The sequence below is a fragment of the Euleptes europaea genome, chromosome 21 (genome assembly GCF_029931775.1).
Source record: "Euleptes europaea isolate rEulEur1 chromosome 21, rEulEur1.hap1, whole genome shotgun sequence".
Taxonomy (NCBI): domain Eukaryota; kingdom Metazoa; phylum Chordata; class Lepidosauria; order Squamata; family Sphaerodactylidae; genus Euleptes; species Euleptes europaea.
The window spans coordinates 7,097,600-7,124,016 of NC_079332.1; the positions used below are offsets into that span (position 1 = coordinate 7,097,600).

The window sequence follows — 26,417 nt, forward strand, 5'->3', positions numbered from 1 at the left end:
ACGGCCCGGCATCTTCCCGCAAGCATGCTGCAAGTCACGCCCTCTCTGCTAGCGCCTACCAAAGCGCTGGCCATTTAATTAGCCGCCCAGGATTTCCCCAGTTCGGCTGATATAGGACAGGTCAAAAGTAGGGCGGTTAACAATAAGCAGAAAGAACTGAGGCTTAGAAACCGGAGATGGGAATCATCCTCTTTGGGGAAACCCAGAGAGGGTCTTAGGGCCAAGAGCAGGACCAAAGCGACCAAAAACCAGGATCAACAAGACAGTCCAATAGCATACTTGCTCGGACCAAGAGAAACCGAAACAAGGCGGCTTCCGATTTGAACGGGAGACCGAGGGTGGTTGCCGTAAGGACGAAGCGAAGCCCAGCAAACCTGTCTTCGAAGAAGTCCCTTTTTAATTTGAGCTGCACAGCCAAAGGAAAGCACAGAAATGATTTCCTCTCATCATGTACATATTTACACAACTGTCTACGGACAGGAGTCAGGCGTGGGCCCTGGGACCACAGCGACAACTGCGCAAACCTACCGGCTAGGCATACTTCCCCCACACACACGCCCTTTTTTCACTAACTGGCCCCCCTCTTGTGCCTCCGACACACAGCCTGATGCACAGAAATTTAGCAGATACAAATTTTGGGCTGACTCCGAGGTAAAGCACCACCTGTTCTATGTGTTGAACTGCAGTGGAAAACACAAAACAGAAAGGGGGTGGGGGATAACAATTCAAATATTGACCAAGTGTACTGGGGAGGGGGGCGCATAGCCGTTACCACCACTGCCCCCCCTCCACCACAGGAAACATCCTTGTCGACACCGCTGAAAACCCTGAAACCGAAATCAGGCCTGTGGTGGGGGAAGTGCAACCAACAAGATGGAGGGAGTGGGCAACCTAGCGATGGCCCGATGCTCCCTCTGCCAGTTTTAGGCCTCCCGGTAGGCCGTCGGAGGCCTCAGCCTGTTGGCTTCAGCCTGTCCAAGGAAATCAGGGCAGCGAGGTCCGGTGTAACCGCCCAAAAGGAATGTGGCAGGCCCGCACCAACAGCAGGGCGTTACTACCAACAGAGGGACGCCTGTGGGGGAAGCTCACTAGATATCACCCTCCATCCTTCTGAATTACTGCCCGTTATGTTTTCCTCACTCACCTTTGTCAGTTATGTTCTGATAAAGGCCTCCGTTTAAGCAGCGGGGCCCACGTGAAGCCCCTCTACGGCCAAGAGCCCGCCCCCGAAAACGTCCCACGAGGCTTCGGCCTCCCCAGCGTTCGCGACGGGATGCACAAAACTACCTCTTCCCCGCGCAATTTGACGCCGAGGGGAGAATCCGGCAGCGGCCCGACAGAGCCAAACGACGCGTGCCGTTTTCCGAGGCTCGGAGCAACCTTAAAACAAACAGTTCTTTTTCTTCTTCTTTTTTTGGGGGGAGGGGGGAAACCGCACACACCCACTTTGCTGAAACCCTGCAGCTGCTTCAGACTTTGAAGACGTCAGGATGTGTTAAAAAGAAAGAAAAAACCCAAAAATAAATTAAATAAAGCTCTAGCAGCAGAGTGGATTACGGGGTACCTGAAGCGTTGGTTGGGGAATGGGGGGGGGGCACTCCCTGAGTGTGGGGGTAAATTCTGTGGGGAGATGGAATGAAGGCCAGTCTGGGCCCCCGCCGGCGGCAAGAGCCTGTGGCTAATTCTGCTTCTGCTGGTGCTATGGGGGTCTCCCTCCTCCCACCACGGTAGGGAGCAAAGGAAGGGGGCAGGGGGGAAAGAGTTCGTTCTTCCAGGTCCCGTCACATTCTCCCTCCCCGCTTCTCCCTGGGAGTGCCCCTCGTCTGTGGGAAACGAAGCTGGCCTTCCCCGGAGACGGGTGGAGGGCCGGGACCTCTTCCTCCTTTCACTTGTTCTTTGCCACGGCCTTGTAGAGGGTGACCCCGACCACAGCGGCCACTGTGGCCCCCAAGGCGACCCGGATCCAGAAGGAGGCGGCTCCCAGGTCGATGTCGTTCAGGTGCCTGGAGGACCAGACAAACCGGATGTTAGAAGGGAGAGGAAGCGGCGAGGCCAAAAGGGAGGTGTGCTCCAGCCTTGGGGAGGGGCAGGGAGCCTCCGCTCGCTCTGCTTAGAGTGTGTGTGGGGGGTCCCCATCCTTTCTGAGCCTGTGGGAGCCCTTGTCATTCTGACACAGCGGGGTGGGCGCAGCCACAAAAGGTGAGGCCTCTTGAGAAGTGCTGGCCTGCCAGCCGATGCTCCCAAACAATTGCTTGGGGGCCGGATGAAGCCCCCCGGGGCCATAATTTGCCCATTTTTAGCTTGGGGGGAGGAAAGAGGACAAAACTGGGAAAGGAAGCTCATGAGGGGACCGCCCCTGTGCCTTCAGCTATGGCCCCTCTCCAATGAGCACATCTCCATACCAACCCCTACCCTATTACCCTCCCTATTTTCATGCATCCAGCCCAGGAGAAGCTGAATAGTATGGAAAAAGGCAAAAATAGACTTTTAAAAAGGAAAAAAATACACTTACGAGGAGAAGGAGGAGAAGGAGGAAGAGGAATTGGTTTTTATATGCCGATTTTCTCTATCTTTTTAAGGAGAATCAAACCGACTTACAATCTCCATCCCTTCCTCTCCCCCCAACAGACACTCTGTGAGGTAGGTGAGGCTAGGAGAGTTCAGAGAGAACTGAGACTAGCCCAAGGTCACCCAGCTGGCTATATGTGGAGGAGAGGGGAAACCGACCTGGTTCACCAGATTAGCATCTGCCGCTCATGTGGACGAGTAGGGAATCAAACCCGGTTCTCCAGATTAGAGTCCGCCACTCTTAAACCACTACCCCACATTGGCTCTCACTGTGACCTATACAAGAAAGCCCCCCCCACCTGCCTTTTACTGCACATCCCCCACCGTTTCTTCTCTATAGTGTGATGTGAATTGGGAAGAGTGAAAGAAAGGCTGTATAAATAAATAAAGCTCTTCGATGCAGGGCTCAGGACCGGCTCTCTCTCTCCCCCTGCCCTTCTCGGTTGAGCCAAGTATAAATAATGGATTTCCAGCCCTCCTCGGGGGAAGAGCTTCTGCCTGTATGCCAGCCGGCGGAAGCAGACGCTGGACGTGTTAGAGCAACTGGCCAGACCCAAGCCTCGACGGCCACGTCGCTCCCACAGCGGAGAGGACGCAGGGCAAGCCAGGCACGGCCTGTGATCGGATCGATGCCTGTTTGCAGCGCTGGCAGTGAGAAGGTTGGAGCTGCTCAGAACTCTACTTGGGATTAAATTGGATGCTGTACTCGATGGGCCACTGCTCTGACCAGCTGGGATCTGCTTGTGTCCTTAAAATAACACATGAACACATTAAGCTGCCTTCTACTGAATCAGACCCTTGGTCCCTCAAAGTCAGTATCGTCTACTCAGACCGGCAGTGGCTCTCCAGGGTCTCAGGCAGAGAGGTCTTTCACATCACCTGCCTGCCTGGTCCCTTGAACTGGAGATGCCGGGGATTGAACCTGGGACCCTTCTGCATGCCAAGCAGAGGCTCTACTGCTGAGCCACAGCTCCTCCCCTTACCTGCAAGAACACTCAAAGCTGCACAATACCAAGCCAAGCTGCCCAATACCAAGAGAGCCAGGATGGTGTAGTGGATAAGAGCAGTGGTTTGGAGCGATGGACTCTGATCTGGAGAACTGGGTTTGGTTCCCCGCTCCTCCACATGAGCGGTGGAGGCTGATCTGGTGAACTGGATTTGTTTCCCCACTCCTACACAGGAAGCCAGCTGGGTGACCTTGGGCAAGTTACAGCTCTCTTAGAGCTCTCTCAGCCCCACCGACCTCACAGGGTGTCTGTTGTGGGGAGGGGAAGGGAAGGCGATTGAAAGCAGGTTTGAGTCTCCCTTAAGTGGTAGAGAAAGTCGGCATATAAAAACCAGCTCTTCTTCTGCCAGAGTAGTGGCCCATTGAGCTCAGAGCAGTCCACTAATGGGGAGCAGCTGTCATGGGTTCTCAGACTGAGCACCATCATCCCCGCTACTGGAGATCTCTTTAATGGGAGACAGCGGGGCCTGAACCGAGGAACTTCTGCTCGCCAAGCAGGAACTCTGCTGTTGAGCCAGAAGCGCCGTTATATTGTCTCTGGAAGTCCACGGGGACAGGCACAAAACTATTCCCCGATTAGGCAGAGAAAGGCTGCCCTTGGCGGCCTCCAGGCAGCCTCAAATGGTGGCGAATTCTTATGTTTTCGCAACTGGGGAGGGAGGCATTTGGATCCCCACCTTAAGCACCCTGGTGCGCCGCGCCCAAAGCCCAGCGCCGAGTGCGGAAGAGGAATCAGAAAGGTACTTAACGGGAAGGTAGCCGCCGTGGCCAGCTTGGCGTAGACGGCGGGGCTGGGTGCCCCGTGGCCGTTGCAGGTGAAATAAATTGGCGGCGGCAGGCGGTGCTTGTAGCAGAACTCGGCCGGCGAGAGGCCCCGCTGCGGCGACGTCTGCGGCAGATCCGACTTGGCAGCCACAAAGAGGCACGGGATCTGGCCGTCCATGTAGTGCTGCTGCGGGAGGAAGAGATACAGCGGGAGTCGCTTCTGACGAGGGAAGTCTCTGCGGGTGGGGCCACCCGAGCCTCGTTTCCACTCCCGGTCCTCGCCGCCACCGTCTCTTCTGGGACCGGCCTTACCCCACCACCCTCAGAGATGGCTCCTGAAACGCGGGCTCGGTTCGCCGGGGGCCAGAGCAGACCCCTGCCCCCCTCCCAGTCCGCAGCACACAGGCATACAATTACCTTGTAAATACTGGCGCAGTAGTTGAAAGACTTGTAGTCCGTCACATCGTACAGTAAGCAGGCCACGTCGCAAGAGGTGTCGGACGCCTTCGTGAACTCCGCCTCCACGTCGATCTCCTGCAGCTGGGAGGAAACCAAAGGAGATCGCTCTCTTTCTAGACAATTTTGTGGCTTTAAAAAAATATTCCACTTTTTATGAACCAACACCAACAGAACCTAAACTTTTAGTTATGCCATTAAAGGTCTATGATGATGATGATGATGATGATGACCTAAACTTTTAAGCGTGTTCTCCATACTGGATATAGTGGGATTCCATATTCTATCCAATTCCTCTATGATTTTGGGATTTTGATAGTTGATTTAATCAACACATAGATCTCTCTTACTTTGTCAAACCAACTATTTAAGCTTGGAGATTTCGCTCCTTTCATAAAGAGAGTGGTTATTTAGAAAGTTATATGTTTTATTGGTTGTATAAGTACTGGTTGATGTTTGTTTATTAAGAAGGTTGTGTTTTTAATGTTGTATTACTGTAAATTTTAATATATACATATATTTTAAAGGGGGGAAAATTCCACAATAGCTTATTGGGGGAAAAGAGGGAAACAAGAACACTTTTCTTGCAAGAGGAATGCCCGAGTATGTATTCACTGCCGATGTATTTGGGCATAATTTTCTGAACTGTTTCCTACGCCCCTACCCCAAGCCGGCCATGACAGCCACCTTACCATTACTCCATTTCTGATTTCTCTGTTGCCTTCCTCGTATCGACTGTATGCTCCTCAGGGCAAGGACCTATTGCAAGAACTTAGGAAAAGCCCCGCTGGACTGTACCAAGGGTGCCTCTCTAATCCAGCATCCCGTTTCCCACTGTAGTCGACCACATGCCCCCCCAGGAAGCCAACAAGCAGTGCTTACAAATGTGAACAGACACGGCCGTCCTTTTCTGTTCAGCGTGACCCTTAGCTTTGCTACTAAATCCACAGCAAACTGGCCACCCTTGTGGGTTTGTTTATACTTTTTACCTCGTGAAGGCTGATTTGGGACTGAACATGCATGGGATTACGCTCCATTTGATATCGGGCTTTTGAAAAGGTTCAGTCCCATGAGACTGCAGGCTGAGCTTTGACAGGGCACAATGTTTCATCCAGACGAGGGTAATTTCTTATAAAATACCACACACGCAAAGCACCCTTGGCATCTTCCCCCTTCCAAAATCCTGCGCGTGAATCCCATTTTGGGCACTCGAGGAATTTTTACATGCCACTCCCACCTCAAGTGCCTCAGATACCCAAACGGCTCCCCCCAGACTTCTTTGTCAGCCTAGAATTATAGAGTTGGAAGGGACTACGAAGGTCAACTAGTCCAACCCCCTGCACAGTGCAGGAAACTCACAACTACCTCCCCCACACACACCCCAGTGACCCCCTACTCCATGCCCAGAAGATGGCCAAGATGCTCTCTCTCTCATCATCTGCCTAAGGTCATAGAATCAGTCTTGCTGACAGATGGCCATCTAGCCTCTGCTTCAAAACCTCCAGGGAAGGAGAGCTCACCACCTCCCAAGGAAGCCTGTTCCACTGAGGAACTGCTCTAAATGTTAGAAAATTCTTCCTAATGTCTAGACGGAAACTCTTCTGATTTAATTGCAATTTTGTGCCTCTTGCATCACAAAACCCACCACTGCACAGAACTGGAATATATTTCAACCTGATGCATTCTAAATCACCCTTCCCAAGAAGCTGGAATTGTTATGATAAACAGCCCCCCTCGGTTAAAATAATGCCTGTAAAGAAAACACCAGCGTTCAGCCTTTAAAAACTGCTACTGTGATCCGACACGCACAATATGATGAAGTGTATTCTTTTTTATTTTTAGACTCACTATTAAATACTTCTCTTGGCCGTTGACTTGAACTGTGTTGATTGTATAGACCGTCTGCCTGCCCGGGGACTTCTTTTGGGCCTGGAAACAGAAGGAAAAAGCAGAATACTGACAGGTTTAAGTACTCTTAAGAGCCCGTACATACAGTCACAGCTTTCGAAGATTTCAGAATGAACGAGCCCTCGAGAGGGTGTTCAACCAGGGCCTTGGGGCCGGCCTGTAACTCGGCCAGAATGGGCATCTGTTTCAGGAGGGTGGAGGCCAGCCCCCCCCAAGTTACAAGCACGCAACAAAACAAAGAAAGCCGTCTTCAAATCCCGCCTCCGTCCATAATTCCGCTAGGCAGCCGCAGAAAAGCCTGTCTCCCAGATGCAATTTGGAGACAGCAATGCCGACCAACTTTCCAGGGCTGTTGTGAGAACGAAGGGCTCTGAACACTCCCTGCAGGTAGGCCGGGGGGGGGGGTCTCGGAAGAGAATACCGATGCCATCCGCAGGGGCGCAGGGCAGAGGGAAGAGGACAGCAACAGGAATGAACGTCCAGGACAAAACCACCACCACGATACCCTGGATCTTGAGCAAACGCCTGTAAACGTCTTGTTGAGGGTCAGACCCTTGGTCCACCTTGCTAATTATTGCCTATTGATTGGCCAACTCACCGAGCCCATCCGGGTATCTGAAGAACCGAGCTGGGACTCGGCAAAGCCCATACCCTGCCAGAAATGTTGTTAAATCTTTCAGGTGCCCCTGGACCCTTGCTCTTTTCCACAAGCCCATCAAGCAGAGGTTTATGAACCAGAAACGCCGGAGACTGAAACCCGGGCCCTTCCACGTGCACCTGAATTCTTGGCCTCCATTCCCCCACCTGCAAAGTGGGAATAATGACCTGCGCTAACAAGCAAGCAGGGTATAGCTCTTTCGCAGAGGCTTTGCAATCGCCATCTGGTTCGTCCCCAGTGAGACAAGGCATTAGCCACGGGGAACTGACCCCGAGAGAGAAAGGGGCTTCGCTACGGCCATGCAGTGAATGGGGAGAGAGGGAACTTGAACCCACGCCGTTATGTGTGTTAAGTGCCATCAAGTCGCTTCCGACTCATGGCGACCCTATGAATCAAAGTCCTCCAGAATGTCCTATCTTTGACAGCCTTGCTCAGATCTTGCAAACTGAGGGCTGCGGCTTCCTTTATTGAGTCCGTCCATCTCTTGTTGGGGCTACCTCTTTTCCTAGCACGATTGTCTCTCCCAGTGACTCTTGTCTTCTCATAATGTGACCAAAGTACGATAGCCTCAGGTTTAGTCATTTTAGCTTCTAGGGTCAGTTCAGTCTTGATTTGATTTATAACCCACTGATTTGTTTTTTGCCCGTCCGCGGTATCCGTAACACTCGCCTCCAACACCACATTTCAAAAGAATCTACTTTCTTCCTGATCTGAAGAAGTGAGCTGTGGCTCAAGAAAGCTCATACCCTACCAGAAAATATTTTGGTTAGTCTTTAAGGTGCTACTTTTCTACTACTTCAGACAGACTAACACGGCTACCCACTGTGAATTACTTTCTTCCTGTCGGCTTTCTTCAACGTCCATTATATAGGCTCAATATTAGCAAACACCGGAAATGCAGGGCTTTCCTAGCAATGTTTTTCCCCTGGCACAGTTCTGCTTGCCTTCAAGCTATGGCGGAATAACAGGCAGAACATAAAGTCTTCGCCGCCCCCCTGCGAACAGAAAATGAGAAAAGGAAGCCGGCGGCTCACCGCTAGGTTCTTTCCGAGGAAGGCCTGCAGGAAGGAGGACTTGCCGGCCCCCTGGGATCCGATCACTTTGCACAGGAAAACGTTCCGGTGAGTCTGGCCCTTCTCCAAGTCAGTCCTTTTTTCCCGGGTCACTGGTGCGAGAGAGAGCAGAGAGAAACACAGAGGGTCAATCTGCCACGATGTCTTGGCCACCTCTATTTCTGGGCCTTCACAATTTCCCCAGAGTGCACGACAGCCTTAATCCGTTTCCGTGCCCTGCTACAATCATTTATAATAAAACCACCAAAAAAAGACATTGCTTCTTCTGTTAGAACAATTTGATTCATGGATCCTCCCTCTTTTCAGGCAGACCAAGGTCGGCAAGCACAGATTTGCTCTGTGCTTTGGCACAGAGCTTTGGCAGCTTTCCTGGCTCCTGACTGGTTTGGCTGCCCTGAAAGCGATGTCTGTGACATTACCCACAACACCGAGCTAGCTTGGCATGCAGAAGGTCCCAGGTTCAATCCCCGGCATCTCCAGTTAAAGGGACTAGGCAGGTAGGTGATGTGAAAGACCCCCGCCTGAGACCCTGGAGAGCTGCTGCCGGTCTGAGTAGACAATACTGACTAGGGGAGGAGCTGTGGCTCAGTGGTAGAGTCTCTGCTTGGCATGCAGAAGGCCCCAGGTTCAATCCCCGGCATCTCCAGTTAAAGGGACCAGGAAGGCAGGTGATGTGAAAGGCCCCTGCCTGAGACCCTGGAGAACCGCTGCCGGTCTGAGTAGACAGTACTGACTTTGATGGACCCAGGGTCTGATTCAGTATAAGGCAGCTTCATGTGTGAGTTCGGTTCTTTTTTCAACATGGAAGCTCCTCGGCCGTACTTTGCTGAGAGCGGGAGGAGGAAGGGTGTCAGGACAGATCCCCCCCCCCCAATCACATGGCACACCCACCTGTGACGGCGTGGACCTGAGAATCCTGCTCAGAGAAGATGGGGTAGCCCAGGTAACCCAGGTGCTCCAGGCATCGATGGACGTCCAGGTAGGCCACCAGCCTAGGGAAAGCCAAGCAGAGAGTCGGCCATCCGTTAGAGGGACCACGGGGAGAGCCGGCCGGGCACGGAGAGAACTGGTATCAAGGAGGGAGAGGGGGGAAGAGGGGCTTTGCGCTTACGTCCACTGGCAGAGGAATCCGTGCAGGGAAAGCAGGCCGTTATCTGTGGTGCATACCGTGTGGTAGAGCTCGGGCCCCCAGGGCACGTAGGGGAAGACGCTGAAGCAGCTTTGCAGCTCGGCCGGGGAGAGGGCGCCGTCACGGTCCTGCGAGCATGGGGAGACGAGCGGAAGTGTCACCCCCAACGTCCCCAGGCCCACAGAAGAGCCGAAGACCGAGCAGGGTCTTCTGCGCGCCCCTTTTCTCGCAGCGCCGCTCCGAAAACGGGGGGACCCCGGACGCCAAACCGGCAGGGCTGCGGTTCAGTGGCGGAGCGTCTTCCCGGCATGCAGAAGGGTTCCCAGGTTCGATCCCCAGCACCTCCGGTTAAAGGATTGGGCCGTCGGCTCACCTTGTCATGCTTCTCAAAAACCTTCTGCAGGAACTGGTGGCCGAAGTGGTTGAGCTCCGTCGAGCAGTCGTGAGGCACCCGGATCCTGAAAGAGACAGAGCGTGTGTGCACGCGCCGGTCAAGGCAGGCGGAGCAGGAGAATGTGGCGGGGTTTCAGAAGTCTCCTTAAGAACAAATCATAGTGCATGTATTTGAGGGTTTGGGTGGCATTCTCGGCTTATTATATAAGAAGGAGACATTTAACCATTTTATTGAAGCAGATGGACAGCTTATGATAGATTATGATTTCCCTTTTGGTGTTTGCATTATTGCATGTTAAAATATATATATAGATATATAGATTAGATATATATATATAGAGAGAGAGAGAGATAGAGAGAGAGAGAGAGAGATAGACAGACAGATACAGATATGTGTAACTCATAGTGTGAATGGGCATAGTCAGTGTGTGTAAGAGGCAGCTGGAGCCTATTCCTCCTTTCCTCCCCAAATTAAGGGAAATCTACTGGGTGCATATGTCAAGCCTCAGTAAGGTACGCCTCTGTAAGGAACTCCAAAAGGTAAGGAACAATCTGGACCAATAACCGAGGACTATTATGATGAGTCAAGTAGGGCTTGGGGGGGGGTCACATCCTCCAGCGGTCCCTTAAAGCCAGCGTTCCTTCCATCCCTCCCTGAGAGTCCGAGAGGGCAACAACCAAAATCCTAGAAGGCCACAGTCCTACGCACAGCGGGCACAGGTAGTCGTCGGTCAGCTCCAAGGCATCGTCATAGCCAAAGCGGCGCAAGATGGTCCACGTGGTCTCATGGCGCCCCCTCTGGATGAAGAGGGTATTGAGGAACAGGAAGCCTGGGGCCGGGGAAAAGGAACACATGAACACATGAGGCTTCCTTATACCAAACCAGACCCTTGGTCCATCAAAGTCAGTATCGTCTACTCAGACCGGCAGCGGCTCTCCAGGGTCCCAGGCAGAGGTCTTTCACATCACCGACTGGGGCCTTCTGCATGCCGACCAGATGCCGACCATGGCCCCCATCCAAAAACAGCAGAAATCTCATTTACATGGTCACATGAAGCTGCCTTCTACTGAATCAGACCCTTGGTCCATCAAAGTCAGTATTGTCTACTCAGACCAGCAGCGGCTCTCCAGGGTCTCAGGCAGAGGTCTTTCCCATCACCTACTTGCCTAGTCCCTTTAACTGGAGATGCCGGGGACTGAACATGGGACCTTCTGAATGCCAAGCAGAGGCTTTACCGCTGAGCCACAGCATGCGCAACTGAAGCAGATTAGCCAGGGGATGATGCGCGTGCATGAGCTGGGCTAGGGGGAGACCCCACACCACGCGCCCCCGACTAGCGCATCCAAGAGCTGCATGAACAGGCACTCCCTTCGTAAGAACATAAGAATACAAGGAAGGGCCCCCGTTTTTCCTTCCCAGTCAACATGCAGAAGCAAAACCACTTGTCCTATTTGCCCCCATTCAACCGGTGCAACTGCTAATATGGTCCCCCTGCTTATCAAACCACTCCTGAGTTCCGACAGGAGGACTTCCAGAATGAAGCGCGCAGGCAGACACAGATTAGCAGCACCTCTGCCTCATGCGCCAAACCACACGGAGGGCTGCAGCTTCGAAAGGGAGCCTCGAGCGACCCACGGAGCTCTGCTTGGCCGTTCCCTTCCCCGCCAGCCCAAAAAAAGCATTCATCCTCGGGGGGGGGGGGGGAGATTCGCACAGGGCTCTCTTACCGTTAAGCGTCAGGCCGTTGTCCTGGACGCCATCCGTTGTGTTCTTCCACACCACCATCTTCACATCTTCCAGCGCCTGGGGGGCCAAGGGGTTCCCGAAGCAGGACTTCTACCTCCCAAGAGACACAAAGGGGATAATATGAGGGGCAGCAGCAGCGCTCCAAGAGTCTGGGGACTGAAGGAAGCTTTCTCCAGCCACAAGAGCCAGAAATTTCCCTTTCAAAATCAACCGGGACCCCAAAATTCTAAACTCAGCCCACTGACAAATGATCCTGAGATTACCACAAAGATTTCCAGCTACTCCCCACCCCTTGAACAGCATCACCGCCAGAGAACGTACCTGGAAATAATTCAGCTCCTCGTCGCTTAGGATCTGGTTGTTATCTTGGTCAGACATATTGAATATCCGAGTGAGGGCTCGTGCGCAGGCTGGCCTCAACTGCGGGATGCAGAAAGGGAAAGGAAAGAAGGCAGGGGTGGTTTAGAAAAGCAGGCCAGAAAAAGCATCCTGCCTTTCTGATTTAGAAGAAGAAGAGTTGGTTTTTATATGCCGACTTTCTCTACCACTTAAGGGAGACTCAAACCGGCTTACAATCACCTTCCCTCCCACTCCCCACAACAGACACCTTGTGAGGTAGGTGGGGCTGAGAGAGTGTGACTTGCTCAAGATCACCCAGCTGGCTTCGTGTGTAGGAGTGGGGGAAACAAATCCAGTTCACCAGATTAGCCTCCGCCGCTCGTGTGGAGGAGTGGGGAATCAAACCCAGTTCTCCAGATCAGACTCCACAGCTCCAAACCACCGCTCTTAACCACTAGACCACGCTGGCTCAAAGAGTCGATTGGAGCCGCTGGCCAGATCGCGTGGCTAGATTAAGCAGACCAAGAATCAGTCAAAACTGAGCGGGTTCAAATCCCTCTTGGATCATAAATTAATGGGACGCCCTTAGAGAGAAGTTACAGTCAGTTCCTGGAAGCAGACGTGATGTAGTGGGGAGATATTTACAAAGCGGGGGACCCAGTCCATTAAGTGGTAACAACTGGACGCATGTGTGGATCCCATTGAGTGTAAACAGAGCTGTGCTCTCTGAAGAACTTTCTCCTTCCCTTCTCCTACTGTAGTCTGCTATGCCCCCAAAACTGTGTCCCCACCCCAAGGGAATCAGGGGATTCTGGGAATTTGCAGGGGGAGTGGGCGTGGCCCCAAATCCTTTCCTACCCCTAGACATGCCAGTTTCAGCGTCAACGCTGCCTTCCGGCACTGCTCTTCCTTGGCAAGCTTCTGCCAATCGCGGGTAATCTTGGTACTACAATGGGCTACGCCGGTATCAAACACGTGTATCTGGCTCCAGTCAGAACTGACAGGTGGCTACTGTCCGGCCTGAAGGGGGGCCTGGGAATGGAGCTGCCGACCCAGGCGGACGGCAAAAGCTGAACTGGCTCGGTAGAACCACAGGACCTGAATCCGAGTTGGGAGGCACGGAACACCCCCCCACTTCCTCCAACACAAATGTCTCTGGGAGACAGTTTTCTGGAGCGCAGGAGTCAGGGATCTTCCCCGAGAGTGGAGCTTTCTACTTTCCAGGTCTGAGACGTGGCATCTCACCTGCTTGTCCTCTGGGTCGTACAACGGGGCTGTCGGGTGCAGAACGGCCTTCTGGGCGTAGTAGAAGAGCTCTGAGATGTTCTTCAGGTTCTTCGCTGAACACTGGGGCGGGGAGAAAGGGAAGACCCAGGAGTTCGGGGGGGGGGGATGGGATTTTAGGCAAAGGAGACTGGTAAGAAGGCCCGAGATGCAAGGAAACACTCTAAGGTGTCACAGCTGAAGAACCGCTATCTGTGCAATCCCCTTTAACCATAACCCCAGCTCACACTGTACTGAATAGAATCAGAGTTGGAAGGGACCACCAGGGTCATCTAGTCCAACCCCCCACACAAAGCAGGAAATTCACAACTACCTCCCCCCCACACACACACAGTGACCCCTACTCCCTGGCCCAGAAGATGGCCAAGATGCCTTCCCTCTCATCATCTGCTTAAGGTCATAGAATCAGCAATGCTGACAGATGGCCATCTAGCCTCTGCTTAAAAACCTCCAGGGAAGGAGAGCTCACCACCACCCCAGGAAGCCTGTTCCACTGAGGAACCGCTCTAACAGTCAGAAAATTCTTCCTAATGTCCAGTCGGAAACTCTTTGGATTTAATTTCAAGCCGTTGGTTCTGGTCCGACCTTCTGCCTTTGGCTCAGTCCATTTTAGGCTTATTACACTCCAGCCAATCATTTTTAAGGCGTTCCCAAAGGCCCCCTCGCAAGCAAGCTGCAATAGTGGCAGCGCATAAATGTATTATTTCTTTCTTTAAAATGTCGCGTGACAGACAGGCCCCCTCCCACCTCTTCCTCCCAACCGCCCCCCCCAGCAATTCCCCACCTCCACGCAGGTCTCGATCTCTGAGAACTGGTTCATGATGGGCAAGATGGTTTCCATAGAGCTGCCCGTCTGCAGGTCCGACTTGTTTCCCACAAGGATGATGGGGATTCTAGGAAAGAGGGGAAGAAAACGTCTGGAAAGAACAGGGAGGGGAATCTACTTTCTTCCTATCAGCTTTCTTCGATGTCCAGCTTTCACACCCATACCTAGTAACAGGGAATACGATGGCATGAATTAACTTGATCTTGGTGGCCAGTGACACATCCTTACACTTCAGAACCTTTTCTAGCTCCTTCATGGCTTCCCTTCCCAGTCTCAGCCTCCTTCTGATTTCTTGGCTGCCATCTCCCTTTCGGTTGATGATGGAGCCAAGGAATAGAAAGTCTTCAACAGGCTTTTAACGTCTGACAAACCCTTTGGATCGCATAGCGGTTCATGAGCCGAAGGGTCTGTCAAACGTTAAACGCCTTCCACGATCCCCCTTGGAATGCTCTCAAGGTGATACGTATCGGTGGTTCGAAACAACTTTTTATTCATTTCGTTAGTGTCCCTCGTTTGTTTCATTTGCGATCGGGATGCAGCGTTTTAGCTGGGTCACCCGCCTCGGGCCCCAGTTGCTGGGAGAAGGGTGGGTTTTACGGATGTTGCAAATGAACTGTTATCTGGCCCCTAGGGACATGAGCAGCAGGCGAGAGTAGAAACTGTCCCTGGACGGAACTGTTTCAGACAACTGATGGGAAGTCGCACAGCCAACTGCACCTCCACGCAACAACTCCCCGCCCATAGAAAACTAGATATTGTGGTACCTGGAGCCTTTTTCGGCCCCGCCGTTCACCAAGGGAATCCACTTTGTCCGAATCTGAAAGACAGAGCAGACATCCCCCCCCCCCAAGGTCACCAAGAAGTTTTTATCAGGGATGGGAGAACCCCCTGCAGGAAACAAAGGCAGAGAAAGGGAGCCCCGGCAAAATCAGCAGCCTGAGGAACGCCCAAAGACTGCAGCCCCCCCCCATTTAATAAAAACACCACGCCAGGCCTTCAACCAACACATCCGGCCACTCGCCAAAAGCAGGTGCGCCGCCAAGAGGTACCCGCAGTTGTATGGAAGGGTGGCAGAGCTCGCCGTGCCAGCTGCCGGCAGGGCAAAGGCCCCTGGGCACCCCTGCAGACGGCCGCATGCCAGGGAACTTCACAGGAGAGCCACACAGCCTGTAAGCCCCTCGTTCACCTCTTCCAGGACCGTCTCCTGCCAAGGCCTTTCTGAAGGGCTGCATCAGAGGGACAGCAGAGGCAGCCAGCCAGCCTGCCCGCCCCCCCCCCCCCGGCCCATCTGCCATCTGGCTCCGTCTCCTGGAGCGGCCATTCCGTCGGGTCCTATTGGAACAGTTACATAAAGCCATCTAAGAGATCTCTCCCCCCCCCCCAATTCCCATTCGGTCCCCTTTTCTTTTTTGAGCGGCACGTGCGAATCGGGTGGCGTGCGTCACTTTGAGCCATCAGCCGTCTTTGTGAGAACGGGTCGAAAGTCAGCGCGGGCGGGCACCGGATCGACGTGGGCCTGTTCCCCACCTTGTCGACGCTGGACTCCTCCGTCACGTCGTACACCATGCAGACCACGTTTGCCTGCGAGGGAGAAGGGGGCTTGTGAGAACGCCTGCAGCTCTGCCGCGGTTCCAACGCGCTTGCTCAGCATGGCCGCTGACGGGTGGCCGGAAGAGGGCGGGAAGCGGACCCCTTTTCGGTTTTGGAAACAGCGTGACGCTGAGGAATTCGACTGCCAAATAGACAAAGTCCCTCTGTCCCCCAGAACATTGGGTTCTAGGGCTACGATGTTAGCCAAGGACCATTGGCTTATAATGGCCAATTCATACACCTTTTCTGGATCATATTGCTTCAGACCACTGGTGGTGAAGCTGCAGGTTTACATACAAATTCCACACCGGCACATCAGCAAAAAGGGTAGGCTCAAATGCCTTCCCCCTCACTAACAGGCTCGTTTTCTACAAGAGGGGAATTCCTGCCATCGGCAAAAGCTTCTTTTAGATGGGGCCAGTGCAGATGAACTGCATGCCTGAATGTATTCCCCTGGGGGGGGACCTTGAATAGAAAACTAGACAGGGAGAAGGTGAGACTCCAGCCTTTCACCCTGACATGCTAGCTTTCTGGATGCAGGCAAGGAAGGTTGCGTGCTCAAAGGTTCTCGGCTGAGGTGGGAGGAGGAGGGGAATCTTCCTCCTGTCCAGGAAAACTTTTACTGTTTGCCTAAACTGGCTCCTAGGTGCCAGGCAGCAATGCAGAGAGGGTATCTCTATCAGAAAAGCCCTCCCTTTTAACAGTCACCCCCACCCCAAATTGCCGCACCCCTATGCCAGCTTGCTAGGCCTGAAACCCCCTCCTCTATCCCACTGTTGTCTTTGCTTGTACGGTGTAAACCCAGAAGCCTTTTATGGAAAACCAGATGGTGTGGCCGGCGTCCCCTTTCGGAACAGAGTTTATGGCTTAATCTTGACAAAAGCGCACAAGGGATTTGGCACAGGGGCGCTAAGCCATTTGTACGCGCACCGCCATGAGGAGGAAGGGCCACAGCTCAGGGGCAAGAGCACATATGCTCTCAGTGCGCAAGGTCCTGAGTTAAATCCCTGCCATCTCTCATTAAAAGGAGCTTAAGAGGGCTGCTGTCGATCCAAGCTAATAAAACAGGAAGGGGCGGGCTGACGATCCTGGTTGGCGTAAGACAAGGTGCGTGGTACGCCTGAGCCTGGCACTCTTCAACTCAGAGGTCGGGGGCTTCAGAGTGGGACATGGAGCCCCCCCCCCGGCTGAGTCCCAAGCCCCCTCCCCCTCTTTTGGGGGGATCTGCCGCTGGCACGCATCTGCAGAACGCCAGGGGGCTACACCTCCTGATCCCTCTACGCAAGCGCGCTGGGAGAAGCGAACGGATGGAGAAAGCGAGGTCACGCAGGGGCGCAGAGGACTCCTTTTGAGCCAAGGCAGGGGTCCTCCTCTTCCTGACATGTGACTGCAGCATCCCACGCCTGCAACTCAGAGGGGGCCCACAGGACCAGCCCAGGATTTAAGAGGTGAGCTGCAGGTTCGAGAAACGTCTTAAGGCCGCCATACCTCGGCCCCCACAGGGACACGGACACACATCAAACAAAACTTCGTTCGATTGGCTCTAGCGGGCCGCCCCCACAAATCACTGCCTTGCCCCCAAGCCTCCCTGTGCCAATTATACCGTTCCAAGAAACAGGAAGTGAGGTGTTTGAGAGTCTCTGGTGCAGCCTTTGCAGCAGCTGACACTTTGGGGAGCCGCGCCGTTGCTAGAAAGCACCGTCCTCGGCCGGAGCCAGTGAAAGGCTAGGCCGCGGGGCGACAATTTTAAGTGGAGTCTTGTGGTGCTTCTCCGAGGACTAATGGGATTTCGGTATAAGCTTTGGGGGATTACCGCCCACTTCGTCAGATGCTTCCGACGGGCCAAGCTTTAGCCTACGGGATCTTGAAATCAAATCGACTTGCGCCTTTAAAAAAAAAAAGGCTCCAGTTGATTTTTGCGGCCTGGTCCACTGCTCCGTAAGACCGAGAAAATGCGTATTTTTTTAAAAAAAAAAATCAAAACACACCTGCAGTTTTAATGCAGGAAGAACTGTGCCCCGGGGACCAAAGCCTAGGTCACAGCCGGGGAAAACGGCTACTTCTCGGGCTCGGCTCTAAACAGCAAGATCTCACATTCCTCTCGCTGCGGGGAAATGGCACAGAACGTGCCCATTTGGGGAGCCCTCTCTTGCAGGCTGCGGCCGTAGGAGTCCACAATCTGTCTGCTAGCTAATTCCGGCCCTGTTCGTTCCCCACCTACCCAGCTCTTCCTCCTCCCGCCAGGGTCTGGGTTTAACCCTCTGGGCCAAATCGCATCCAGCTGCTTACAAGCAAACAAAAGATTAGGCCAACTGTTAGCAAAACTGATCATGTTTAATCCCCGGGATGGCCTATCAGGGGTCTCAGCAGAGTTAATGAAAAGAGCGAAGTGCATGTTCGGCTGAGGTTTAGAAGGGCAATTGAGAACACCGGGGGGGGGCAGGAGGGGGGGAGACCGGGGGGGCAGCAGCTCTCTCTCACACATACACAGCCCTATTTTCAGTGCCCACCTTGGAAATCTCCTCCTGGAGCTCTTCTTCCGTCTGCTCCATTTCTGGAAAAAAGAACAAGAAAAACGCCTTGCATTTTCTCCACTCTGCTCCCTGGCAGCCCTTCCCAGCAAGCGACTGCGGAGTCGGAAAGTCATCTGGGATGAACACACAAACCTGGGCTCTCTAGGTAAACAAGGGGGATTGGTTTTTTTTAAGCCTCCATTTTGGAAAAAAAGAAATCAAAACTGCGCACACCCATTTCACAAGACCGGTGCGCGGGTAAGGAGATCCATAAAGTATCTCTGAAGCACGAGATACTCGATAACAACTTCCAAGGGTGGAAGTACATCAAAGGCATGAGCAAAGGCATTACTCTTTATCAGAGCCAGTGGGGTGCAGTGGTTCAGAGTGTCGGACTAGTATCTGGAAGACCCAGGTTCGAATCCCTACTCGTACCATGGCTGGGTGACCTGGGACCAGTCGCACTCTCTCAGCCTAGGCTACCTCACAGGCCAGCACGGGGTTGCCCTGAGGCTGTGGACATCCACAGAAGCACCAAGAGCATTCTTGCCGGAGCCACAAAAAGGACGGCTGCCCACCTGAATAGTCTACGATGTGGGTGGGAACCTTCTCGGGAGTGACGTCTGCTGGGATTGTGATCTCTTCCGCCCGCGGGGGCACCTGCAGAAGCAAAAGAGGACCGTTGGCACAAAGCAGTAGGCAAGTGCCTGGCAGGGGAAGGGGGCAGGGGGAGAGAAAAGCACATCTCTGGGGGAGAGTAGTCAGCAGAGATGACCAGAACATGGCACAAAGGACACGTCACGGGTGCTGGAGTATTGTCCCCTCTGACGTTGCAGTCCCATTCATGGCAGACACAGCCGTCAAGGGCTATTTTGCCAGAAGGGCTCCGGAGAACCTGCAGAACCTCCATGCTCAGAGGCAGGGTGGGAAACAGGATGCGGGGCTTGACAGGCCGCCGGTCAGACCTGACAAGGATTGTCTTACGCTCCTTTCCTCCAGAGAGCAAGCAGGGTGTAATCAAACGCCCAAACGTGTTCACACCCAGTAATAACGCAGTGGAGAAGCCACCCAACACGCAAAGAGGAGACGCCCCCCTGAACAAAACCGAGTTATCCAGACTGCAGAAAGGTAAGACAGAGGAAGTAGGGACACCCCTCCCCAAATCTGGGGAGGGGACTGTACCATTTGGACATCAGAAAAGGGCCCTCTCTGTCTCCCTTAACTGGTATTCAGTAGTAGATCGTTTCAGCTAATGGTTAGAATTAAGGCCACTAACTTATACTGAGGCATCAGAATGTAGTTTATCAATTATTACCTACTAAACGCTTTCAAATATCACGTAAAATATTGCATTTTATAAGGGAATAGTAAACTAAGAGAGCCAGCGTGGTGTAGTGGTTAAGAGCAGTGGTTTGGAGTGGTGAAGTCTGATCTGGAGAACTGGGTTTGATTCCCCGCTCCTCCACGTGAGCGGCGGAGGCTGATCTGGTGAACTGGATTTGTTTCCCCACTCCTACATACGAAGCCAGCTGGGTGACCATGGGCAAGTCACAGCTCTTTTAGAGCTCTCTCAGCCCCACCTACCTCACAGGGTGTCTGTTGAGGGGAGGGGAAGGTGATTGTAAGACGGTTTGAGTCTCCCTTAAGTGGTAGAGAAAGTCGGCATACAAAAACCAACTCTTCTTCTATTATGGGGCACTATCAAGACTTAGTTTCAGAATTTAAAGGGTGAGATTGAAGTTGATGTATGAATATATTATCTTGTCAATGCTTGGACACAGACATATGTCTGTTTTCTTTCTTTTACCCCTTTCTGTTTCTGTATCCCATCATATAAAATAAAAATTATATAAAGAAAAAGAAAGAAAAGGGCCCTCTTTGTCCCCCTTCCAATGGGAAGGAGGCCCCTGAGGTGAGACTTCAGTCGAGGAATGCAGCACACAAGCAAAATACAAATGAACTCGCACATGAAGCTGCCTTACACTGAATCAGGCCCTTGGTCCATCAAGGTCAGTATTGTCTACTCAGACCGGCAGCGGCTCTCCAGGGTCTCAGGCAGGGGTCTTTCACATCACCTCCTGCCTGGCCCTTTTCAACTGGAGATTCCGGGGACTGAACCTGGGACCTTCTGCATGCCAAGCCGAGGCTCTTCCACTGAGCCACAGCCCCTCCCCACGTCTCTGATTTTAATAAAGGGGGATGAACCACCACCCCACACCTGACCGGGCGTCAGGAATCTGAAGTTTGAGAAACTTTGCATTCGGATGAGAAGTGCCTTCACACGTGTGTGATGAAAGCGGAGATGTTTAGCATGACTGCAGAACTTCACGCTTGCACTATGCAATAGGAAAAACAGGGGATGCCCCCCCCCCCGCAAGAAAAGGCCGCTGACTGCACCCCTTCTGGCCTGACTGTGCTTGGGCATTTCTGCAGCCCCTAATGTGTTGGCCTGTTCCACGGACCCTGCAGCGTCCAGATAAGAAGCATCAAGCTGCCTGCCAGATCCCCGGCGGAAGAAGGCCAGAAGGTATTTAGAATGATCCTGACAGCTGATTAGGAGTTTTCTGGTTTCGGAGGCCTGACTGTCACGGCTGGGCCCAGGAACTGAGACCATCTGCTTAGAATCATAGACTTGGAAGAGATCACCAGGGTCATCTAGTCAAACCCCCTGCCCAATGCAGGGAATTCAGAACTACCTCCCCCACACAACCCCAGTGACCCCTACTCCATGCCCAGAAGATGCCCAAGATGCCCTCCCTCCCATGAACTGCCCAAGGTCATAGACTCAGCCTTGCTGACAGATGGCCATCTAACCTCTTCTTAAAAACCTCCAGGGAAGGAGAGCTCACTGCCTCCCGAGGAAGCCTGTTCCTCTGAGGAACCGCTCTGTTAGAAGATTCTTCCTAATATCTAGATGGAAACTCTTTTGGATTTAATTTCAACCCGCTGGTGCTGGTCCGACCTTCTGGGGCAACAGAAAACAACTCGGCACCATCCTCTATATGACAGCCTTCAAGTACTTGAAGATGGTTATCATATCCCCTCTCAGTCTTCTCCTCTCCAGGCTAAACATACCCAGCTCCTTCAACCTTTCCTCGTAGGACTTGATCTCCAGACCCCTCACCATCTTTGTTGCTCTCCTCTGGACACGTTCCAGCTTGTCTACATCTTTTTTAAATTGCGGTGCCCAAAACTGAACACAGCACAGTACAGCTTGTAGGCAGATCAGAGAAGCCGACTCCAGGGTAAGCAAGAGGGAAGCTGGTTAAGGTAGCTCTTTCCAGCATCCTAGCAATTGCGGCCGTTCAAGGACGGCTAAAGTTTGAAGCCAGGAAGGGTGGCCAGAGAGCTCAGGAGCAAATGGCCAGCAGAAGGAACATTGCATGGGACGCAGACGGGACCACCCACACAGAATGCAGTAACCATGCCACTGGCCAGGAAGCTCAAGGAGGCCAGGTTTGAAGATACAGGGTGGCTTGAAATCATCGGTCAAACACAGGCTGGGGATCTCTAGAGTAACTCGCAGCTGAACACACCTCTCTTTTCCTTACCTCTTCAGGGAATTCCTCACCCACCAACGCCATGATTAAGGAGGTCTTCCCCACCTGGGCTGCAAGAGGGAGGGGGAAAACACAGACACATGAACAGTGTTAGAACACAGAGAGCCTTAGGTAAAAGTAAAGGTCCCCTGTGCAAGCACCGGGTCATTCCTGACCCATGGGGTGACGTCACATCCCGACGTTTACTAGGCAGACTTTGTTTATGGGGTGGTTTGTCGGTGCCTTCCCCAGTCATCTTCCCTTTACCCTCAGCAAGCTGGGTACTCATTTTACCGACCTCAGAAGGATGGAAGGCTGAGTCAACCTTGAGCCAGCGACCTGAAACCGACTTCCGTCGGGATCGAACTCAGGTCGTGAGCAGAGCTTGGACTGCAGAACTGCAGCTCACCACTCCCCGCCACGGGGCTCCTATAGAGAGCCTAATCCCTACTTAATTTCACAACAGGCCGGCAAGGGTAGAGCAACAGAGGAGAGAATGAACTTTCTCGCCCTCTCCAATAATAGTGTAGCTTGGGGGAAACCCAGCGAAGTGATGGGCAGCAGATTTAGGACGGATAGTGAAATTCTTAGAAGCCATCCAAGTATTGATTGTGAGGCCAGGCAGGAGGGCGAGAAACCATTTGAAGCGGGCTGATAACTTTTGCAGACTTTTTCAGAAAAGGTTCGGAAAGGCGCCAACATACTAGCTGAAAAACTGAAGCACGTAAAACAAAGCGTTGAATCACAAGCGCTCAAGCGACGTCATGTAGGGGATATGATGTGAACCTCTTTTGGGGGGAAAACCCACCTTCTGCTACCTTGGGTCACCCCCATCCAGAAAAGCCCATGTTAAAGCTTCCTTATTTGGGTTTTATTGGCATCTTCTGCAAATGCAGGACTCTAGAGGAAAACCAGAGGATTAATAATGCATGGCAACTGCCCCCCCATGGAAACGCTAACGTTTTCAGCAAGGGAAGCAGCCTTGGGCTGTGTATTTTTTAAAAAGAGCTGTTAATATTTGAGAAGGTCGCCGGCAGCCTACGCAACGAGAAAATCTCCGTTCGTTGCAGCCGCGTGCTCCCAGAGAGTGGCTGACAGTGCTTAACGTGGTTTTTCTGAAATGTGAACACATGACGCTGCCTTATACTGAATCAGACCCTCAGTCCATCAAAGTCAGTATTGTCTACTCAGTCGGGCAGCAGCTCTCCAGGGTCTCAGGCAGAGGTCTTTCACATCACCTCCTTGCCCAGTCCTTTTAACTGGAGATGCCGGGGATTGAACCTGGGCCCTTCTGCATGCCAAGCAGATGCCCTACCACTGAGCCGCAGCCACTCCCCAAATGTTGAACACATGAAGTTGCCTTATACTGAATCAGACCCTTGGTCCATCAAAGTCAGTACTGTCTACTCAGACCGGCAGTGGCTCTCCAGGGTCTCAGGCAGGGGCCTTTCACATCACCTGCCTTCCTGGTCCCTTTAACTGGAGATTTCGGGGATTGAACCTGGGACCTTCTGCATGCCAAGCAGAGGCTCTACCACTGAGCCCCGGCCCCTCCCCTAATCTGCCTTGGCTCTCCACGAGAAAGGAGGACTACAAAATAAGTATGTAGAATAATTTTTTTTTGAAAGGGAACTTGGAAAAACACAAGTGATTTCAGCTAGCCAAGCTAGGTTTGTTCAGAGAGGACAGGTCTCTTGACAGCTATTAGATGTGGTGGCCAGGAATGTAAACCTCCATGCTGGAGGCTGCACGCCTGACTACTGCATTCTGCATTCCATCAATGAGGGATAACCATCACTGGCTTATTCCTGTTTGTGAGTTTTCCAGAAACATTTGGCTGGTTGCTGTTGGAGACAGAAGGCTAGATCTCACAGTCCTTTCTCTTTAAAAAAATAAATAATTAGACCTGAAGCAAATAACTGCAGGGCAACCATTAATACCAGAATATACCCTATTACAGGACTGCTTGGAACCATAGATTCATAGAGTTGGAAGGGACCACCAGGGTCATCTAGTCCAACCCCCTGCACAATGCAGGAAATTCACACCAACCAGCAGTGGTCCGTATTTTGGATCCTTCCATATTTTAGAATACTTTGGAATTTTTGCATAGACATAATGAGATATCTTGGGATGCGACCCAAGTCCAAACACGAAAGTCATTTATGTTTTATATACATTTAATATACACTTTCTAAGAGCCCCGTGGCGCAGAGTGGTAAGCTGCAGTACTGCGGTCCAAGCTCTGCTCACGACCTGAGTTCAATCCCGACGGTTTCAGGTAGCTGGCTCAAGGTGGACTCAGCCTTCCATCCTTCCGAGGTCAATAAAATGAGGACCCAGCTTGCTGGGGGTAAAGGGAAGATGACTGGGGAAGGCACTGGCAAACCACCCCATAAACAAAGTCTGTCTGGGAAACGTCGGGATGTGCTTGCACAGGGGACCTTTACCTTTTTAATATACACTTTATACACATAGCCCGAATGTAATTTTAAATAGTATTTTTTAACAATTTTGTGGACATGGAACCACCAGAAAGCAAACTGAGGGCCTATGAGTAATGCCTGTTATGTCGGTTCAAAAAAGTCGTTTTCGGATCAGTCTGGGTATCAGCTATCTGGATCAGGGATTCTCAACCTGTATGGGTTCAAAGGCTGGACAAAAAAGGCCACGCTCTGCATCAAATCAGGCCAAACTCTGTGCTCTTATTTATTTGGATCAGCCTCTCCCGAAGATCCCAAGGAAACCCTTCTGGCCACACAAGTGTGGGGGGGACCCCGCCCTTTGTCCGGATGCTCCTAATTTTAGACCTAATTCCGCTCTGCGACAAACAAATCCTCCATAAGCTAGTTTGCGCCACTGGGGGTTTTTCCTGGGTGAAGGTTCTGAACAAGGGTCACAACATAGAAGGGGCAATACAGGCCATCTAGTCCAAACTCCTCCTTAATGCAGGGTCATCCTAGAGCATCCCTAGAATCATAGAGTTGGAAGGGACCACCTGGGTCATCTAGCCCAACCCCCTGCACAATGCAGGGAATTCACAACTACCTCCCTCCCCCACACACCCCAGTGACCCATACTCCATGCCCAGAAGATGGCCAAGGTGCCCTCCCTCTCATCATCTGCCTACGGTCATAGAATCAGTATTGCTGACAGATGGCCATCTAACCTCTTCTTAAAAACCTCCAGGGAAGGAGAGCCCACCACCTCCCGAGGAAGCCTGTTCCACTGAGGAACCGCTCTAGCTGTTAGAAAATTCTTTCTAATGTCTAGATGGAAATGCTTTTGATTTAATTTCAAGCCGTTGGTTCTGGTCCGACCTTCTGGGGCAACAGAAAACAACTCGGCACTCTCCTCCATATGACAGCCCTTCAAGTACTTGAAGATGGTTCTCATATCCCCTCTCAGTCTTCTCCTCTGCAGGCTAAACATACCCAGCTCCTTCAACCTTTCCTCATAGGACTTGGTCTCCAGACCCCTCACCATCTTTGTTGCCCTCCTCTGGACATGCTCCAGCTTGTCTACATCCTTCTTAAATTGCGGTGCCCAAAACTGACAGGAATGACAGCCCCCGCAGTGCAATGACAGCCCCTGGGACTAGCAGAAGTGTTCTGGGACTGGAATGACAGGGGCTGTCATTCCACTCCAGGGCTTGCCATTCCAGTCCCAGAACATGTCTGCACTCTGGGGGGGGGGGGCTGTCATTCCAGTGCCAGAGTAATGTAGCTAGGCCCAGAGACCTTAGTGGAATATCCACGCAGCATTTTTTTTTCTTGCAACTCTTTTTTTGTGCTGTGACCCGTTTCAACGGAGCCCATGCAAGTCAATGGGCGACCCTGGCTCCCGTTACCTTCCACGGGCTGCGCAGCCTCTCTCCCATTGCTTCAAATGGGCAATTCTCTCATTCAATAGAATCGTAGAGCTGGAAGGGACCACCGGGGTCATCTAGTCCAACCCCCTGCACCATGCAGGAAACTCACAACTGCCTCCCCCCACACCCCCAGTGACCGCTACTCCATGCCCAGAAGATGGCCAAGGTGCCCCTCCCTCCCATGATCTGCTTCTTGTCATAGAATCATAGAGTTGGAAGGGGACCCACCGGGGTCAACTAGTCCAACCCCCTGCACAATGCAGGAATTTCACAACTACCTCCCCCCCACACCCCCAGTGACCAGAAGATGGCCAAGAGGCCCCCCCTCCCATGAACTGCCTGAGACTCCTCTTTGCAATTCCTTTTTGTACATCTTCTATTCCTCCCCACCCCCAACCACGCGATGCCAACCACCCCGCCCCCAATTCCTGTCACACAAGGCCTGCCCCAACCCCCATCCCAAGGGCTCCTCTTTCCTTCGCCCCCCCCCCCCACACACACACACACACACTTCCAACACAGCCGGCTGTTACCTTCCCCCAGCAGCAGGATCCGCACGTCCCGCCTCATCGCGGCTTCGGGGGCTCCCGCCCTACCGGACCCCCCACCTCGCCCCCCACTCTCCTCACAGGGCACGGCAGCTCCCCGGCCCCGCCGCCGCCGCCGCCTCCATGCCCACTTCCGGTTCCGGCCTCACCAGCGACACCGCGAGCGCCCAGAAAGGACGGGAAAGCCGCAGCCGGCGGGGCGGG

The 26,417-nt window shown here is 52.7% G+C and overlaps 1 protein-coding gene across 1 annotated transcript; it reads right to left on the reverse strand.

Annotated features, from left to right (window-relative positions):
- Positions 1-1,878: 1,878 nt before the first annotated feature.
- On the reverse strand, positions 1,879-26,245 carry RHOT2 (ras homolog family member T2). The gene is made up of 19 exons (XM_056866172.1): positions 26,199-26,245; positions 21,807-21,865; positions 18,834-18,915; positions 18,253-18,296; positions 15,680-15,733; positions 14,917-14,969; positions 14,111-14,219; positions 13,288-13,389; positions 12,025-12,123; positions 11,685-11,793; positions 10,666-10,786; positions 9,937-10,021; positions 9,546-9,691; positions 9,326-9,426; positions 8,396-8,526; positions 6,644-6,724; positions 4,757-4,879; positions 4,324-4,526; positions 1,879-2,003 (listed from the first exon to the last, which is right to left on the reverse strand). The coding sequence occupies exons 1-19, from the start codon at positions 26,233-26,235 to the stop codon at positions 1,886-1,888; spliced, it is 1,857 nt and encodes a 618-aa protein (XP_056722150.1). The 5' UTR covers positions 26,236-26,245; the 3' UTR covers positions 1,879-1,885.
- Positions 26,246-26,417: the final 172 nt, after the last annotated feature.